A 19,539-nucleotide genomic window follows, 5' to 3' on the forward strand; every position below is an offset into this window, starting at 1 on the left:
CGGGATGTTATAGAGAGAAAGAAAAACAAATTGTTGCATGACCTGTGTGATTATGATAGGGGTAGAGCTTTCCTATCATGAACCAACTGGAAGAAATTAACCAGACGGGTTCACTTTCAGGATAGTGAAATTCACAAAGGTTATCAGTCAAATACCTCATTTTCTACCTCAGAAGATGCCAGTTCGTCAGTAGAAGCTCTATATGATGTCGATGAGGACTTTCCACATTTACCCCATGCACAACAACAAGGGAAATTTAGTGGACATTTCGGGGACACCAACATGGCCCAACAGGAGGTCCACAAGGGGGAAAATGTCCAAGAGAAACTCATTATGAATGGACAAGGGATGGATAATCTCAACAGTATTCTAAAAAAGGTAAATGGTCCAATACCATTTACAAATGACTGTGATAACTATATTGTTAACTTATCAGGGTATGATTTAAACAATATAGAATCTGCAGTGTTGAATTGCGGTCTTAAGTATGTACCTACAGTTGTTCCCAGGCTTCATGAGATTAAAACTGATTTATTTAAATTTATAAGAAAATTACATTTGAAATGTTTTTTTGAAAATGTTGGTTTTGTGACTGATTCTGTTGTAAATTGTGATGTTAATTCTGAGGAGTCAGACGATAGTTTTTACTCGTGACAGTCAGACGCAGATGTAAATGTAAATGCATATACACTGTTTAACACTAGCAAAATTACATATAAAAGTGACTTTCTCCCTCCTTTTTTGCATTAGGGGATACAACATTTTTATAATATGTTACAGTTTGCTATAGAACAAGAGTATACTGAATTTAAAAATGTTGAGTTTAATTTAACAAGAGAAGTGTTAGACATGACATCATTTTTAAACCTGCGGATAAAGGCAATAAGCTAGTCATCATGAATTATGGTCAGTATATTAACATGTGTAACAAACAATTATAACATGAAACAACATATGAAAAAGTACAGATGAGTATGTATACACAATCAGTTGAGGAATATTTGTAGTTAATAACTAAATGTAGAAGGTTGGGATATTTTTCTGACAAAGATGAGAAGAAAAAGTTTGGAGTGTCAGGATACAAAATGTCCTATTTTTACTGTCTCCCTAAGATTCACAAGTCAGTTTATGACCCACCTGGTCATCCTATTTTGTCAGGGAGACAATATTTTTTGTCTAAGATAGGTCAATGTTTGCATTCTTACTTTTTACCTAAAGTACAGCCGTTGCCAGCCTATATTCAGGATGTATTTGACTTTTTAAATAAAATTAAAACTATCCAGTGGGTCCTAATAAATATTGGATCGCACTCAATGTTAAAAGTCTATACACAAATATTAGTCACCAGTTTGGGCTGGAAGCAGTGAAAATTTTCCTGGGAGAAAGTCCAGCAAATGAATTTGTAATAGAATTATTGCACTTCTGTCTTAAAAATAACTTTTTCATGTTTGGAGAAATCTGTTCAGACAGAAACAGGGCACAGCAATGGGGACATCTTTTGCCCCCTCATATGCCAATTTAAGCATGGGTCTGTTTGAAAATGAGTATGTATACAGAAGTGAATTTTTCATAAGTATGTCATCCTATATTATAGATTTATAGATGACTTGATTTTTTTTGTGTGAGGGAGGTGAAAAGGAAATAGAAGGGTTTGTACACATGCTGGGGAACAACAGATATGGATTGGAATTTGATGGTTTAAAGGTGGGTAAAAGTGTCCCTTTTCTTTATGTATACTTGGATGGTAGTGACAATGAAAGAATTCGTACTAGAGTTCATAGGAAATTTGAAAATGAGTCAAATTATGTAAAGGCCGAGAGCTGTCACCCTCCGCACACTATTAGCTCTATACCTTTTGGAGAATTTATACGTATATAAGATTATGTAATAATGAAATTGATTATAGAAAAGAAATGGTTAATACTATTAATATGTTTAAAATGAGAGGTTATAACATGCAAATGTTGGAAGAATGTTGGGATAAATTTCTTACTGAATATATTTTTAACATAGAAGCACAACAATCAGTGGGTAGGATATATGTAAAAAGATACAATTGTCAAAGAAAAAGTATATACTTTATTACAACATTCAGTGGCTTTAGTAGTATACTTAAAAACATGTTATTTTTTATTGGAGATATATTGTTAGGTTAGATGATGGATTTGCTGACAAATTAGGGGTTCCTATTATGTCTTATAGGAGGGGTAGGAAGAATTTAAGTGAATTAGGTACTAAACCATATGGAAAATGCAAAACATGCAATTTTATTAGTAAGAGTTTTTAAAAAATTAATGGACGCTTTTTCGAAGTTAGGAAGATTTTTTGTTGTAACACAGGGGGCATTATTTATGCCCTGAAATGTTCTTGTAAACAATGTATATAGGTGAAACCAAGAGACCCTTTAAAGTATGTTTATTGGAGCATGCTAGGGATATAATTAGAAACAAAAAGGAAAGTGCTTTAGTTGCACATTTTAATAAATATCATAATGGCAATAGTGGGGATCTTAAGGGTACTATTTTAGAAAAAAATTGATACATATGATGAATATGACTTGAAAAATCAGTTGCTGGTAAAGGAGTCAACATATATTTTAAAATTTGATACTTTAACTCCTAATGGGTTAAATAATTAAATTAATTAGAGATATCTATCTAATTTGATTAATTGATTGTTTTATTATATTGTTTAAATGTAATTGTTTAATTGAAGGGTGTATTTGGGCAGGTTGTGTTGTACAAATGTTATACTCCTTTCAGGCACCAACTCACTGAGGACATGATGACCATACTTAAGGAAGCTAGGAAGCCTGTCACAAGGAAATCCTACTTATACAGATGGAAGAGGTTTTCCCTGTGGTGCAATTGAGAGAATTAGGATCCTAGTACAACAACAGTATCCAGGATTCTCCTATACTTCAATACTGATCTGGCACGTGCCTCTATAAAGCTATATCTCAGACATTACCCTCTCTCCCAGCATCCCAACAGCTTATTAAGCACTTCCCCAAAGGAGATCCTCACCTGAGACTTTTTATAAAAGCTATTGCACTTTGCACACATTTTTAGGACCATGCATGCATGTGTTTTTGATACATTATCCTGACTGCGTGAAATTATACTGCTTATAGGCTCATAGGTTGGCACTAGGCTATCGGCCCTAGGGCCTATACAAGCCTAGCCATAACAATTCCCTGGATATTTCTTCCCAGAATATTTACTTCCCTGGACCCCTATCTAGCAGGGGGACTGACGTGATCCCCGGGGTGAATTTCCTATCTCTCATCCAATCATCAAGGTTCCTCTTGAAGAGAGCCTAAGAGGCCCTCTGCTTGACATGTATGGGCAGTCTATTCCAGAGTATGGGGAGTCTCTGGGTCAGGAACCTATCCCTCCAGCATGTTTTGTTCATTGTGATGACAAGGTTTAGATCCCTGGAGTGTGTGGCTCTGAGGGATTGGGATTTCTTTAAGTGTAGCATGTCCAACAGCTCTGGGTTTGACATGGCCTTGTATGTTAAGCAGAGATCACCTCTGAGTAGACGATATGTGACAGAGTATAGCTGGAGTTTTTTTAGACGGTCAGCATAGGGCATCTGCTTTAGGCCTGTGATTCTTTTAGAGAGGTATTTCTGCAGCCTTTTCAGTTGTTGCAGATGTCTTGTGAGGTACATACCAAATGGGGCATTGTATTCTATAATGGGTCTAATGAGGGATGAGTACAGTGGGACAATGACCTCCATTTTTCTGGATGAAAAGCCCTTAGTGATGAGGTGTGCCACATAGAAGAATTTCCTGACTGTTGTGGCGATGTGGTTATCGAAGGTGAGACCACTGTCCAACTGTGTCCCTAAGTCTCTTATCACACTTTCAGTGTTTAGTGTACTGCCACCTACATGGTAATTCATGGGTACATATTTTTTTACCCAAAGGGGATAACTATACATTTCTTGGCATCGAGCTTGAGCCCATGGCTCTGGCACCAAGCATTTGTTTCTGTAAGGCCCTTTTGCAGAATATCCACATCATTTGGGGATTCAATAATGGCTCCCAGTTTGCAGTCATCTGTGAAATTTGTCAGCCACAGTCCCTTAGTATTGGCCTGTACTTCAGAGAAGTAGATGCCAAACAAGAGTGGTCCCAGGACTGAACCCTGAGGTACTCCACTTGTCACTTGTCTGGAGCTGGATTTGGAGTCAGCTAACTTTTACACTGTGGGTTCTGTTGGTAAGCCATTTGGCAACCCATCGAGTGATGTAGGGATTAATGCCCAGCTTAGTAAGTTTATCTATGATTCCAGAGTAGGGGGTGGTGTTGAAGGCCTTGGCGAGGTCCAGATAGGCTGTGTGGACCGCCTTACCCTCATCCACAGCTCTGGAGACTGATTTAAAGAAGTCAATCAGGTTCAGGAGACAAGATTGGCCTTTCATGAATCCAAACTGGGTGGGGTCCAGTGTTTGAAGGTTGCCAGTGTCTTTGTTTATAAGTTCCATGATAATATGTTCCATGGCCTTGCAGATCAGGCTCGTCAGACTGATGGGGCGGTAGTTCCCAGGATACAAGGTGGATCCCCCCTGTGGAGTGGGATAACTGTAGCTGTATGCCACTCAATGGGCATGAAGCCTGTGGTGAGGCTATGATTAAACATGACACTTAGGTGAGGTGCCAGTTCATTTTGTAGTTCATGTAGTACACAGCCCTGGATGTTGTCTGGTCCCATGGATGCTGTATTTTTAGCTTTGGAGAGTGCAGTTTTTACCTGTATGACCATTATTACCAGAATTTGGCAATCTTTTGGTATTGAGATGGGCCCTTTAGGGGGTGAGAGGGAGGTGAAGTTGGCACTGAATAGATCTGCCAGGATATGGCCAATATCCTTAGGATCAGTATATTTAATGCCATTCTGTTGTAACTCAGAGTAGATCTGAACATTTCCATTTAGATTCTTCACATAGCTATAGAATGCCTTGTGGTTGTCTTTGGAATCTTTGGCAATTTTATTTTCGTAAATAGCTTTGGAGGATTTTATGAGGGATCTCAGCTTCTTACTGAGGCTGGTAAGGGAGCTTTTTGCATCCTGGGATTTTCCTCTTTTCTGCAACTGTTTCTTCCTTTTGTTATAAAGTTTGTTTATGGCAGGGGACCACCAGATTGGCTTCCTTTTTTTGTAAGAGAGCATCTTGGTTCTATTTGGGATGGCATGATTCATGCACGAGTGGATGCGCTCGTACAGTGCCTTAGTGTATGATTCAGCAGTCAAACTTTCAGTTCCTGTCTGCATGGGTGTCATGAAGTTTGTCACTTCTGACTTGAGTAGCATGAAGTTGGCTTTGGAGAAGTTTTTTAAGGAGGTTTCCTTACTAGGGGGTGGGGGAAGGATGTGGATGTCAAGGGTGGTTAGCTTATGGTCAGACCTGACCAACGAGGTGGTGACCATAGTTGTGGAGCATCGATTTCCCATGTTGGTAATGATCAGGTCTAGGATATTGGAGCCCCTGGTGGGACTATGGATTAGTTGATCCAGGGCATTAGAATTTATGAATTCCAAGAACCGTTGAGAAAAGGTGTTGGTACATGAGTAGTTTTCCCAGTTAATGGCAGGGTAGTTGAAATCACCCAGTATTAAGGTGTTTGGTTGTATCTTAATACATTGTATAATGCAGTACCACTTGTTAGAGCATGTTTTAAATTTGTAGGTTTGAACATTTTTCCACCAATCAATGAATCAAAACATATGAACCAATAATGACAAAATTACCCATTAAGGAACATTTCAGCCACAAAAGGCCACTCAGACGTCTGTTATTACAATCCACCAATATCAATCGATGTACACAATCTCTGCAGAAATAAAATTCATACGAATAATTCCACATTAAAGAGATCTCTAACTAATGAAGAGGCTGCTGCTGGCAAACAACTTTACATTTCAGCATTTTATGTACAAATTCAGTGCCTGCTGCCCTTGAAGAATACATTTCTCTTGTTACTTTTAAAAAAATTTTAAGCTGGTAATATTGCAATAGGGAATGGCTGTCAAAACAGTAACATCTTCATAGTTACTAGGCATCTCATCCAAAGGAGAACACACTCAGGAGTGCAGCACCCTATCCTCCCTTAAAGGACACTGCCATATGAGCACTCCATCTACATAGTGTGAGAGCAGAACCCCAATGCCTTTTGATCTACACCAAAGTCAAGTATGCTACTTGTGCTACTAACTGCTTTCACTGCACAGAAACTCAACATTCTTTGAATGCAGTGGAACTCAACATTCTTTAAAAATGCAGAGAAACTCAACAGTTCTCGAAAATTGCACTGAAACTCAAAAGTCCATGAAAATGTATTTGCTTAGTTGATGTAAATGTTTCAGGCTGTAGTCAGCTGTACTCAGGGTACAAGGTTTGAACCTGAATAAGTTCACCAACCTGCCATCCCTAACTGAGGCATTTCACACACCTGCCTCTGTCCTCACGGCACTGGTTACACCACCTGTACTAATGGTTTTGACAGGCTCACTATGGCAGTCCAATCATTCTAGCCATAAAATGTTGTTGTGGTAGTTCAGTCCTGCTTTTTGCTAGCCATCTATGGCAGTCCAATCCTGCTGGCCATCAAATCTCTCTGTGGTATTTCAGTACTGCTTTGTGCTAGCCATCAAACCCCCTTGCTTGTCTAATCCTGTTTTGTGCTGGCCTTCAGATCTCTTGCTCTGCAGGCTGCTGGCTTCTAACGTCCTATGTTAGGGTGCTTAATGCTCTCGTAGAGGTTTCTGGGGCTTGCTGCTCTTTTCTTACGGAAGTCTCCTGCAAGGTCCAAAAGCCCTTCAGTCTCACAGATGTCTTTAACTTATGTCTTCTGACTTTTTACTTATAAACAATTTTATTTTTTTGCCTCCCCAAGCCAACATGGGGGCCACCAGCCAACACGGGCTCTAGGCAACTTCCTAGTTTGCCTAGTGCTGCATCCAGCTCTGGAAAGGAGGGGAAACCAGTTTACAAGTAGACTATTTATAAGCAGTTGGCCTGCTGTATTATGTTATTTTACAGTTTTCATGGAAAAAGTTGGAAGGGAGTGTAGGAGGTTGCAGCACTACGGGTACTGTAGACACTGGAGCCTTTTTTCAGGGGATTTCAGTGCATAAGCTGGACTTGATACACTACCTGGTCATCAGGCCACACTTTCTTCAAGCATTGTAGACTAGAAGCTGCTTCCAGAGCAAGTGCTGCATTTGCTTCTGCTACTCTGCATGTCTTGATACAGCTCAATCCATCTAACTTGTCCACCTCTGTAGCCTTGTAAGTTCTGGGAATCATCCCAGTAGTAAAGACTGCTGCAGTAGTGATCTATAGAAAGAACCTAGCATGCTTGTATAAGAACTCTCCATAACAGTAGGTATTCAGGAAAATCACTGTTGCAGTACTGGCTTCCACCCACCATCCCCTCTTACTCATCTTAGGTCTGCCGAGGGTAGGGTAATCTATTCCTATGGGATTACGTCTTCCAGTTCTCTCCTCTTGGGTATGCAGACCTGCTTAGGACTGAATAGACCACTTTTTTTCTAAATCCCTGATCCACTCAGGCATTCCTGCTTAAGTATGATTTTTAAGACTTTGCTTGGAATGAGATAGGGTAGATCCCCTGCTACCCAGCATCCATCACAGTTAGCCACTCCCAATCCTTTACTCATTTGTTAAACCATAATCAGCACTATAATATTTTATTTGTGCTCTTTGAATCTAACTGTGAGCTTTGAATGACCCCAAGATAAACAGGTAATCATACATTTCCATGGTAAAAGGGTTCTAGATTAAGAGCATCCAAACTGTATTGTAATCTACCTTGACAATGTATATATTTGCCAGACTGTTTTAGGGAAGTTCAGGTTCGTCATAAGAAAATAAATTGTATCCGGTGAACACCTAAACAAGCTAAACACTTTCACAAGTAGTAAAATCCAGCCATAGAAAGATGCTTGTTTTTAGACTACAGTTTAATCACTAAAATGTCAAACTCCTTGCTATATGGCATGTCTGCAAAATTCAGTTTGCTTTTTGCATAAAATGAAATTCCAAAAGCACTCTTTGTTGTTCAGAAATTGCGATAGTGTATTTAGGCACAGGAGTGGGTAGGTTTTATTACGGAACCAGATCTCTGTTATTACTGTAATGTCAACATTTTCCTCAATAGAATGCAATGCATGCACAAAAAAAAAAAAAAATACTTCTTCCAGTCACGTCTTTCTATAGAGGTACAGTACAGATCACTAGTGTGTAAGTCTATCTTCTCAACCAGAAAAACAGAAGAACTGTGTGGTTGTTGTTCTAGAGTATTAGAGGCTTCAGGAATTTCTAAACTAAAAGAACTGTAGTGCTGGGGGAAAGAACAGCACAATCCTAATGCCCAATAAATTTTTTCAAAGTTTGTATTTCCGGAAAGTTATCATATAGATCAGCTGTACGTTTTTACTCCTTATTTGCCTTAACTTGTGGCAGGGGATATGGGTACTATTTTGTTCTACCATAAAAGAATTGCTAGTGCACTTGTTAATGTTGTTAATAAAGACCAACAAAATCTAAGTCAACCTGAATAGCATTTCCTGAATAATTCTGTTGTATATAGATACTCTTATTACAAGTAACAGTATTAATGAATGGGATGCTTAACTCATTAGAAAACATGGAGCTGGTTGAACATTGCCTAAAGAAGACATGGCTTAAAAATTTGCAAGGTAAAATTGATTAAGTTCTGCATTGCTAAACAAGATAATAAACTACCAGGGATATTACCAAGTAAGCTTTTATCATCTGAAGTAGTGAAACAAACGATAAAGGAAATATGGAGAAAATTTACATTTTAAAGACTGCAGAATTGCATCACTCATTTTAGAAGTGCCACGACCACTAAGGAATATACTAAAAGTGTTAATCTTGATTAGGAGGGGAAACAAAAAAAAGGAAGTAACACAAATAGAAATAAAGCAGTACCTTATGTTGACTTTGTGCTATTTAGTTATGTAGACGACTGAATAAGTTGTATAAAAGCTGCATGAAACCATACAAAAGTGGGATATAGTTGTTTGCTCAAGGCATGAGAGTGCTGAGACTCAGTTACAATGGCAAGGCTATTAAACCTGCATTTTAGGGCACAGGATAAGAATGTTATTAGTTCAAGTTCAGTTTATTAAGGTGCTTGAATCCAGGAACAATTGCAACAAAAACAGAAGAAGTCTGTGAACAATACACAAAGACAAACAGTGGTACTAAAACATTGTAAATAAGCCAGAAATAACTGAAAGCAAGTACAATCTGTGAGTTCTTTGTACTTTTCAGTTAAAACACTAAAACAAACTGAAAGCGTTTGTGTAGCAGCCTGTTTCGGACATCAATAGTTGTAAAAGTATCCAAATTAAATTAATCAAATAAAAAAAAAAAAAAAAACACAACTGTTACATACAGTCAACCAAAATGCAATGTGTAGCCTTCAGACTAAGTTGTAGATGTGCTCAGTTGTTCCTAGTTAAACTTTAAGGTACTACAGCTTAGTTCAGTGATGACGAAGTTTTTGGGCTCAGCGTGCCAAAAATTTGGAAAAATGCTTATCTTGACTCTGTTGGCGTGCCCCCCTCCCCCACAAACAAAAGAGAAACAATTTTTTACATATTCATTTATTTAAAAAAAATACAGTCCAGTGATGTGTGCTATGTATTATAAAAGTAAAAGGAAAATCAGTGACTTACAATAGAGAAAATGATATGTGCACTGATAATTGGGCTTAAAATAGTGCACCAAAAAATTACCCAACTTTTAATAACAATTTTGAATTGAACTGAAAAAAATATGGAACACACTGCATTTGATTTGATTAACATCATTTAATTACTTTTTTGTTGCTGAGTTTTTATAGATAAGTGGAGGGTCACACGTTTTTTGTAGTTTAGTTCATTCAGTTTCTTTGGTAACTTGGGTGTTGATGAATGCTGGTATGTCACCCAAAACATTGTGGCTTGTCACCTTTGACACGCATGTCATAGGTTCGCCATCACTGGCTTAGTTGTTGTAATTTGAAAGTACAAATAATGAATACTCACTAATGCATTTTTCCCCTTCTGCCCAATGCACATTTGGCTATAAACATCATGCAAAGGACACACAGATGCATCTTCACAGGTACATTTGCTCACTCAATGCTCCTGACCACTTGCTTAGGATTTTGTGATGCACATTCAGTTAAATATATTTGTTTGAAAAGTGTTTCAGCCATCCACTGCAGATCCCACAAAATGCCAAATGGCTGACCTTGTTCTGCAGACCTAGATTACCCAGTTTCAGGAGTTCAGAAGATTCATTCATTGGATCACAACTTTTTTCATCAGTGTCAGTGCCATGGAAAAATGTTGCCAATGCTGAATTATTGCGGTATGCGTATAAATCCGCTTTACTGTGTTACAAACTTCACTGAAGAGCCTTCATTTCAAACTTCAGTGAGCTTTAGAGAACTGTAAATCTGACTTACTAGAAGAGACCTTTTACACAGAGAATGCAAGTTAAAATACTTTTGCTAGGCAGTAATAAGCTCCCCCTAGAAATAAGAAAGATAACAGTAATACACAAAGTAAAGGTAAATAAGGCAAACAGTTATCTAGCTCTCTACTGGCTAAAGAACTTCCTCACACCTGGAGGATAAACCAAACCTAACGCCGGCATTTTACAACCCTATTTACTCTTGGTCCTGATCTTTTATTAAGAAACGCTACTAGGTTAGTTACTGAAAAGTTCTACAGTGTGTCTAAACTAAGAGTTATTGCTGACTTGTCCAGCAAGACACATCACTGTCTAGAGCAAGAAGTTTGCCCTGCTAAAAAAAAAAAATTGTAAAAACAAGTTAATTTCCATACAACTAATCTTTAAACATAGATTACTGTGTAAACTGACATTGTTGTAGTTGTCCAAATAATCTCTTGAACCAGAATCGCCAAAATAGACAACTGAGATTTTTTTTTGCTGTGGCATGGTAGTAGTCCATTATACCTTCCTTAAAAAATGGTGACATGGCTTTTGGCACTGTCATTACTCACTAAAAAGACTTCTTTTACACGCCATGTCATAAGTGAAACTGCCATCTCCTGGGGATAATCTGTGTTTTCCTCTGATCTGATGACTTCATTCACTTGTCCTTCATGTGACATCTTGTGTTATTTCTGTTTGTAAACCTAGTAACTTTATGTTTGTGTTCCATAATCTACTGGTGTTATTTCTCCTAATTTGCAGTAACAGCCTTCTCACATACCTTGTATTATTTGTTCTTCTATTTGTCTCCTTACCTTGCCTTTACATCTTCTGTTTCCTTATCATTCTGACTATCTTCTCATTCGTTTCTTTGTGTCGTACATTGTACTCGGCTGAGATCTCTACAGTCTCTGAGTGAACTCTAGCAAGCCAGTATAACTCATTTACTAAAGTTTGAAATTTGAACTGGTTTCCTTTTTAACTGAAAGCCAATTTGGTATACAGGATGTAAAATGCATGTTACCAGAACAATTCAATGATTTAATGATTTTTATGTTCAGTACTCACACACATGTAAGTGTGTTCACGCTCAAGTAATAAAGATATGATGAAGTATACCTGTATAACTCACTGTTTAGTTTGTCAAGTTTTTCCCTTTATGAGACAACTCTACAAAAAAGAATTAAAACCTGTACTTATCTACCTTACAGAATCATGTGGTGGCAAAGACGAACGCTTTAACTTTGACTGATGTCACTTATCAGTCAGCAGGTGATTATACCTGTGAGGTGACAATGCCCTCCGTCCCTAGACTTAGCAGGAAGAAAGCTACTCGTGTAATAGTGAAAGGTAAGTACAAAAATGATAACAGATTAACTAATTTGTTTTATTAATATGTTGATCAACAAATAAAAACACTGTAGCAAAACGTTTCCAGTACCCAAAGAGGATACAGTCCGAGAGAGGATAGGAAAAGCAAGGTTTTTGATTTCCCTGGATTTAGGGCAACTGGCAGAGTCCCCTCACCCCTGAAACCAAAGATAAGATTGGATGCTTCACCACTGAAGGTCTTTTCCATTAATCCTTCTTACACCTTTGACTTCATGGAGCTCCTGTCACTTTTCAAAACCCTTGGATAAAGTTCTGAAAATTCACTCTAGATAATCTGCTGTTTGCCTTGACTTCAGTAGTACTTTATTCACAAGACTAGGCGTGACATTTTTCCAAAGTGGAAACTATTCTAGATTCTTTATGACGGACACAGCTTAGAATTAATGCTGCTAAAACTAAGTTTTGTGTAACAAAGGTCAGATACTTAGCATGCACCATTCAGGGAGGAGTAGCTAGACCTCAAAACAGACAAAATGGAAGCTGAGGGCACCATTTGTTTACCAGGAAATTCTGAATTGACAAAATATATCCTTTTTCAGCGGAGCCCCAGGGGGAAAAGCTCCACATTAATAAATAACAGTTCGATACATATACAACATACAGACACAAATGTTGATTCAATCTCATATACAAGCACAAAATGAAAACTACATGTTATACATTTCACTAATACAATCACATAGTCTAGTTAGGAATTCAAAGAATAGCAGGTTTGGAACACAAATCTACTGCTATTAAGTGAGAACTAACTTCCCTATAATATTACTTATTAGGCTGCAGCTTCAGTCTAGTAATTGACCATGTGCCCCTGCAGTGGCTGTACAAACAACAAAATATAAATACCAGGTTAGATTGATGGGTGCTGTCATTATATCTATTCCATTTCACCATCAGAAATAGGCCTGGCAGTAGCCACTTGCATGTGCATGGGTTTTTCCAGTCATGTAACCCACCCCATTTGGTATAGAAACAGTGTCTTTGTGCAGGGGGGAGGCACTGTGGCATAGCAGCTAGTTAAGTTATTAGGAATGCTGTTTTGAGGTGCTGTGTCTATATCATATATTATGGTATGAGCTTAATGGGGTGCATATAAACTACACAGTACAGCAGTAATGTGTATGGCAGCAGGGTTTAATGTTAATCACCTGCTGAAGTGCTGTTAAAACCAAGACCTATGGCCCAAAAAGACAGAGATGTTTCACTCTTAAAAGAAACTTTTAAGACCAAATGTAGAAAAGAAGCCGTAGCGTAGCAGGTTTTTAATTGGGAAGTACCAGGAACCAAATTCTGGACGTATGGGGCAGCGTATCCAGAGCTTGATAAACTGTAAAATTTTAGCATTTCTTTAAAAGACTTTAACAATGGACTGGCAAACCCAGACCTGAAATGCAAGCAGTGCAAAGTGCTAACTGGGATCATAATCCCATGGTGTGTCATTGTGACTACTATTAAAAATAACTAAGAGCCCTTGTACCACAGATGTAGCTAGTGTGGGGTGAAGGGGGCAGCCTCCCCAGCTGCAAGGTGTTAGGAGGCTCCATCAGGTGATGCCAACTGAAAAGTAATGCAGCACTGGTATTAATTTGTGAACTGGTATTTCTGAATGCTGGTATAGAAATAAATACTGCTTTCTGGTCAGGATTGACGTGCCTCAGAGCTTCATGTGTGGTATTAGTTATAGCAAGTGACTTGCTACAGTTTTAAAAGGCGAAAGATCAGGACCTTTTTTTTTCTTGCTCCTCAACTTGGAAATAAGGGGCATAGAAATAGGACCTGGTTTGCTTCTGAGGTTAGGAGCATTACCTAGATCAGGAAAGCTCCTTTTTTATTTCTCCTCACCAGATCAGTGAACAGCACCGAGCACAAACTACCGCTCTGCCTTGTGCTTCAGAAATGTTCTTATTTAGTGCCATCAGTTTTCACAGTTTCACCTAGGTAATGGATAAGGGTGTATTTTGTTCCTTTGTAGGTAGTATTATAGAGAACACTGTTTAAAAGACAGAAACAAAAAGACAAATTAAAATTATAAAACTCTAAAAATGATGAAACAGCAAATGCCAGAAATTCACAAAACAACTCAGAGAATATTATACAAATGCACGTAACCACTTCAAAGTTGAAAATTATACTCTGTTATCAAGGGAATGGGGGGGGGATTTCCTCATGCACCTCCATGTGGGTAACAGTCCCCCCCCCCCAGCTTCATGCATGCTGTAACTTCTGCATCACAAAACCAAAGAGGGAAGAGCATATTCTCTATTTTTTTTTCCTCGAAAGAAATTGATTTCCATTCTCTGAGGTTTTGTTACCTCAGAATGTAAAGGTAGTTAACTGTAGCTTAACTATTTGCAAAATATAGTGTAGCCAATGTCTGATTCAGTTTTACAAATGTGCAGTTACTGATTTATTCCACAACAATATGGCCATTTTTGTGTATGCATTGCCACATTATTGCATGCTCTTTACATGTCATTAATGCATATGCAGTAGTCTAAGCTATCATTTCATAATAAAGTTCCAATCAAACCTTTTTTAGTAGTGTGGACTTTCAAGCTACAGTTAGGGTTGCCACCTTTTCAAATGCAGAAATTGGGACTTTTTTATAGAAACATGCAATTTTGGTGGACAAAACATAACATGGCCAGTGCAAGGGACAGAGCCTCCCTTTTTTTGCAAAATAAAAGCTTATTCTTGCATTTTGGTTGCTTATGCTGTTTCATTTAGGCATTTCAGATATAAAATAATTGTTTTATGCAACTGTTAAAGAAAACATAGGAAATAAAATCTCAGAACATTTGCATTTTTTAGTTGTGTTTGCAGGGCACAGCTGCCCAAATAGGGACTGTACTGCACAAAGAGGGACAGTTGGTAACCCTGGCTGCTATATAGTCATGCACTGGATAAATCATGTTTTCAATTACATCTTGCATTTCCAATTGACTCAGTGAATTCCCTCACTTTTAGTCACTTAGGTTCATAGGTTCATAGGTTTATACTGGGCTATCTGCCCTAAGGCATTTATAAGCCTAGCCCAGAGTTTTTGTGGCTTACGCCACCCCTTATGTTAAAAAATACTGTGCCCATTAGTTTGTTGTGCCTCTGTCCAGCAGTGACACAGAGATGATTCCCGGGGTAAACCTACGATCTCCCATCCACCGGTCAAGATTTCTCTTGAACAGAGCCAGTGAGGTGCTCTGCCTCACATGGACCGGGATTTTATTCCACAACATAGGGAGTCTCTGGGTGACAAATCTATCCCTCCAGCATGTCCTATTTATATCCGTGCTAAGGTTTAAGTCACTTGCTCTAGTGGATCTGGTAGATTTGGATTTTTTGAGGTGGAGCATGCCCATTAATTCCGGGTTGGACATGGCCTTGTATGTCAGGCACAGGTCACCTCTGAGCAGACGGTATGTGACTGAATAGAGCTGGAGTTTCTTCAGTCTGGCAGCATATGACAGATTTTGGAGTCCCTTTATCCTTTTGGTGAGGAACTTTTGGGGTCTCTCCAATTGCTGCAGGTGTCGGGTGAGATACATCCCGAATGGGGCATTGTACTCGATCATTGGTCTGATAAGTGAAGAGTACAGGGGAACAATGACCTCACTTGATCTGGATGTGAATCCTTCATGATCAGGTGGGCAATGTAGAAGGTTTTTCTAACCACTTTAGCAATGTGAGTGTCAAAAGAAAGGCCACTGTCAACCTGGGTCCCCAGGTCCCTGATAACCTCTTCTGTGCTTAGTGGATTGCCACCTATATGGTAGCTTGGGGTTACCTTGTTTTTCCCGAAGGGTATGACTATACATTTTTTGGCATTTAACTTCAGGCCATGGCTCTGGCACCAGCTATCAGTTTCCGTGAGACCCCCCTGAAGGATATCTGTGTCCGATGTACTTTCCACTATGGCTCCCAGTTTGCAGTCATCTGCAAACTTTGTCAGCCATAGTCCTCCTATGTTAGCCTGTACTTCTGAGAAGTAGATGCCGAACAACAGGGGGCCAAGGACTGAGCCCTGTGGGACACCACTTGTGACCGGCTTGGAGTCTGACATGGCGCCAGCTACTCTAACCCTGTGGGTTCTGTCCTTTAGCCAGTTTGCAACCCATCTTGTGACATATGGGTTTACATTTAAGCTGGTAAGTTTCTCTATAATACCCGAGTGGGGTATTGTGTCGAATGCTTTTGCAAGGTCAAGGTAGGCTGTATGGACTGCCTTTCCCTCATCAATGCATGGCCTTGGTGACTGTTTCGAAGAAGTTGACCAAGTTCAAAAGGCATGATCTGCCCTTGACAAAGCCAAACTGGGTCAGGTCCAATGTCTGCAAGTCCCCTATGTCTTTGTTTATGAGTTCCATTATGATCCTCTCCATAGCTTTGCAGACCAGGCTTGTTAAGCTTATGGGGCGGTAATTACCAGGGTCCGTAGAGGCACCGCCTTTGTGGAGTGGGACCACAGTTGCCGTACGCCACTCCTTGGGCACGTATCCTGTGGTAAGGCTAAGATTAAACAGCTGCCTTATGTGCGGGTTTAGTTCCTCATTGAGTTCGTGTAGCACACAGCCGGGGACACCATCCGGTCCCATTGATGCTGTGTTTTTAGCTTTAGAGAGAGCAGCTTTCACCTGCGCATTGGAGATGTCTGGGAGGCTGCACTCCGCTGGGATAGTTATCTCTCCTTTTGGGGGGGGGGGTGAAGTTTGCACTGAACCTGTCTGCCAGTATGTTGGCAATGTCTGTGGGTTCAGTGATTTTTGTATCATTTTGGACTAATTCTGAGCATATCTGGGAGTATCTGGAGCATACTTGTCTCTTTAAGGAACTGAAACAGTTCTTTATTCAACTTACTAGTCCTGGGAAAATAAAGTATAACTGGAAGGACATACCATTAGACAAAACTTACAGGACAGGACCTTTGTTGTATTGATGTTGTTCAGAATCTACCATTCCAATATTTTATCAGATGAAGGATCTGTTGCTCTTTTCATTTGTACTATAGCAAACATTTTCTCCATCAGAGCATTTAGCTGCGGGTAGAGAAATTCTGGCATTATTTACTACTGTTTAATCTCATGATTTGTCTATTTTGTGCTCCATTCCAGATGTTCCAACACTCAGTGTACTAAATTTAATTGATTTTATGTCAAATAATATTAGTTTTCATGTTGAGGCTTTTATTAATTTCAGGCCTTTGTAGATTCTGTGTTTTTATGCTATTTGTCATATTGTTTTGATGTTACACGTAATTTCTGTCTGTCTTTTGATTCAGGCCTGTTTCAGAGCATTAGGTTAGTAAAGGTACGTAGTTTAATTGACAATAGTAGTCACAGGAAAAGTGTAATTTAGAAACAAAGAGTTTGTTGAAAGCAATGGAGTGCTTCTTTCATCAAGGCCACCTTTTCCTCTGTCCGTTGACAGACTTGCTGTGAGCAGTCTGTTGAGCTGTAATTGTTTTAGGTGTTTTCCATGCATTCCCAGGTATTTCAACTGATTTCAACCCTGTAAATCCATAGTACACCATTCTAAATGTGCACCTTTATGTTTCCCCTTAACTTTGATACTCTATGGAAATTCGTGTCATAAAAAAGTTCCTTGCATATTGCTTTGTGTTTGTATATAGTATATTAAAGCAAAATATGGATAATTTTGGAATGCATCAGTTGTACCATTAGCCCCCCCCCAGCCCCCTCCCCCAATACAGGTATCCCCAGTTTCTCAGTCTTACTTACCATCACTATTTCTACAGCTTATATGCACTCCTAAAATGAAATGTGGCAAGGGATTGTGTGGCTGTCACGTTAGGCAGGGTGTTGTTTTCTTCCCCCAATCTTAATTCAGTTATGTAACACCTGGCCCCATCTTCTGCACTTGGTGGTAAGATAGCTCTGTGGTTAATAGCTCTTTCTAGGCGCTGCATTTTCCTACCACTTAACCAAAAACCTTTTGATTAATTGGCTACTCTAAACTGTCCTTATTGTATTTGGCCTGGTGGTTATGTCCCAAATTGTAGCTGAAAAGGGTCTGTGGACCAGTTCACATGTATAGTTAAACAAAAGAAAAACACCTACAAGAGACGAGTGAGTGAGTGAGTGAGTGAGTGAGTGAGTGAGTGAGTGAGTGAGTGAGTGAGTGAGTGAGTGAGTGAGTGAGTGAGTGAGTGAGTGAGTGAGTGAGTGAGTGTCTCTGGGGTGGGTATGTACATGCTCCAGAGCTGTCCTGTCAATATAAACAATACTGCACTGGAAATAACCATCTTCACTCCTCCCTTTTTGGGTAGAAAAGCATCTTAGATACTTGTTTCACAACCCCTGTAACTTTCTGGACCTAAACCCAAACTGGGATATTTGGCCAGGTCCATATCTGTTTTCTGGAGGGGCAACCTCAGAATCATATTTTGAAATGGTATGTACAAGATTAAACAAAACTGCCTTAGAACAGAAACATTAATCATATGTGCATTTTAATTATCATATTCATAGTTTTTATATAGCTCCAAGGGTCTGGCAAACAACAATGGATGCATACAAGTTGAGTCTTAACATCTATCTGTGTCATACCTCTCAACTATCCAGATTTTCGCCTCATATTTCTGGTCTGTCTTGTATAAAATCTGTGGTTTTCTAGCAAATCATTGGGATGATCTGAGGACTGAAGTCACTAAATAATGACATACATTTGAATTTCAGACTTCAAATACTTCAGAAAAATGCATAACAAGACAAATCCTGTTATTCTATCAATTTTCTAAGTTTATAAGAATAATATTTAAAATCTGTCCCTATTTTTGGGGCTTTATCTCCTATTCTGTCAGGCTTTGTCCAGGTTTCTTGTGCTAAGAGGTTGAGAGGTATTTCCTGTGTTTATGTTGTACATTCTTCCCTTTACCTAAACACCAGTGCCATTTTCGCAAGTGTTAGAGCCCATCAGATTTAGCATTTCCATTATTCAGCTAAGAACCACAGCAGGAAAAATGCATGGTCTTCACACAGAAGTACTAATCACCCCTGCAGCAGATAGTTACTGGGGTTCGTTTTGTAAAGGATTGCTGCCATAGGTGAGGAACAGTACAGTGTAGTATTTCTCAGAGCCACTAGGGGGACTGATGCCTTGTGTACCATCTGAGATATACTAGAAGTGTTCATTTTCTGCTGCTTCATGATTTAGCTGTGGTGGTACCAGCCCACAGTGTTAAGGAGCTTGACATGCTTGTACCTAAATAAATGGCATGGCATAAGAGTGTTGTATCATGGCATGTGGCATCTCTTCCTATTATTGCAGCATTTGCCAGCATTTAAAACCAGACTGTCACATAATATTTTTTTGGATATTTTATTATATATATATTTTTAAAAGGTATGTTAGCTGAATGTCTGAGTGTGTCAAATTATGTCATTACAGGAGCTCCAGAATTTGAGTTAAAGGCGGATGAACTCTGGGTGCATGAAGGAGAAATAGTTAATGTAACCTGCAAGGCTATGGGATACCCTCGGCCAGAAATCACTTGGAGCATTAATGGTACAATGGTATGTACAACACCTCTTCATTGATTAAAATAAATCACAAAATATTCTTAATCTGACAAAACTAAGTAACTCAGTCATAACTAACATTTTTGTCTTCTTGCTCTCCACTTGGCTA

The 19,539-nt window shown here is 39.0% G+C and overlaps 1 protein-coding gene across 2 annotated transcripts in view; it reads left to right on the top strand.

The window, feature by feature from the left end:
* Positions 1–19,539, top strand: part of MCAM (melanoma cell adhesion molecule) — a 508,421-nt gene that overhangs the window by 372,036 nt on the left and 116,846 nt on the right. For both annotated transcript variants that reach the window (XM_044081049.1, XM_044081050.1), the window contains exons 10-11: positions 11,721–11,859; positions 19,300–19,424. In XM_044081049.1, the coding sequence (XP_043936984.1) occupies positions 11,721–11,859; positions 19,300–19,424 (264 nt within the window). The remainder of the gene's footprint in view (positions 1–11,720; positions 11,860–19,299; positions 19,425–19,539) is intronic.

This window comes from Protopterus annectens, chromosome 8.part0, assembly GCF_019279795.1.
Source record: "Protopterus annectens isolate FY-2018-M chromosome 8.part0, PAN1.0, whole genome shotgun sequence".
In the NCBI taxonomy this organism is placed as follows: Eukaryota; Metazoa; Chordata; order Ceratodontiformes; family Protopteridae; genus Protopterus; species Protopterus annectens.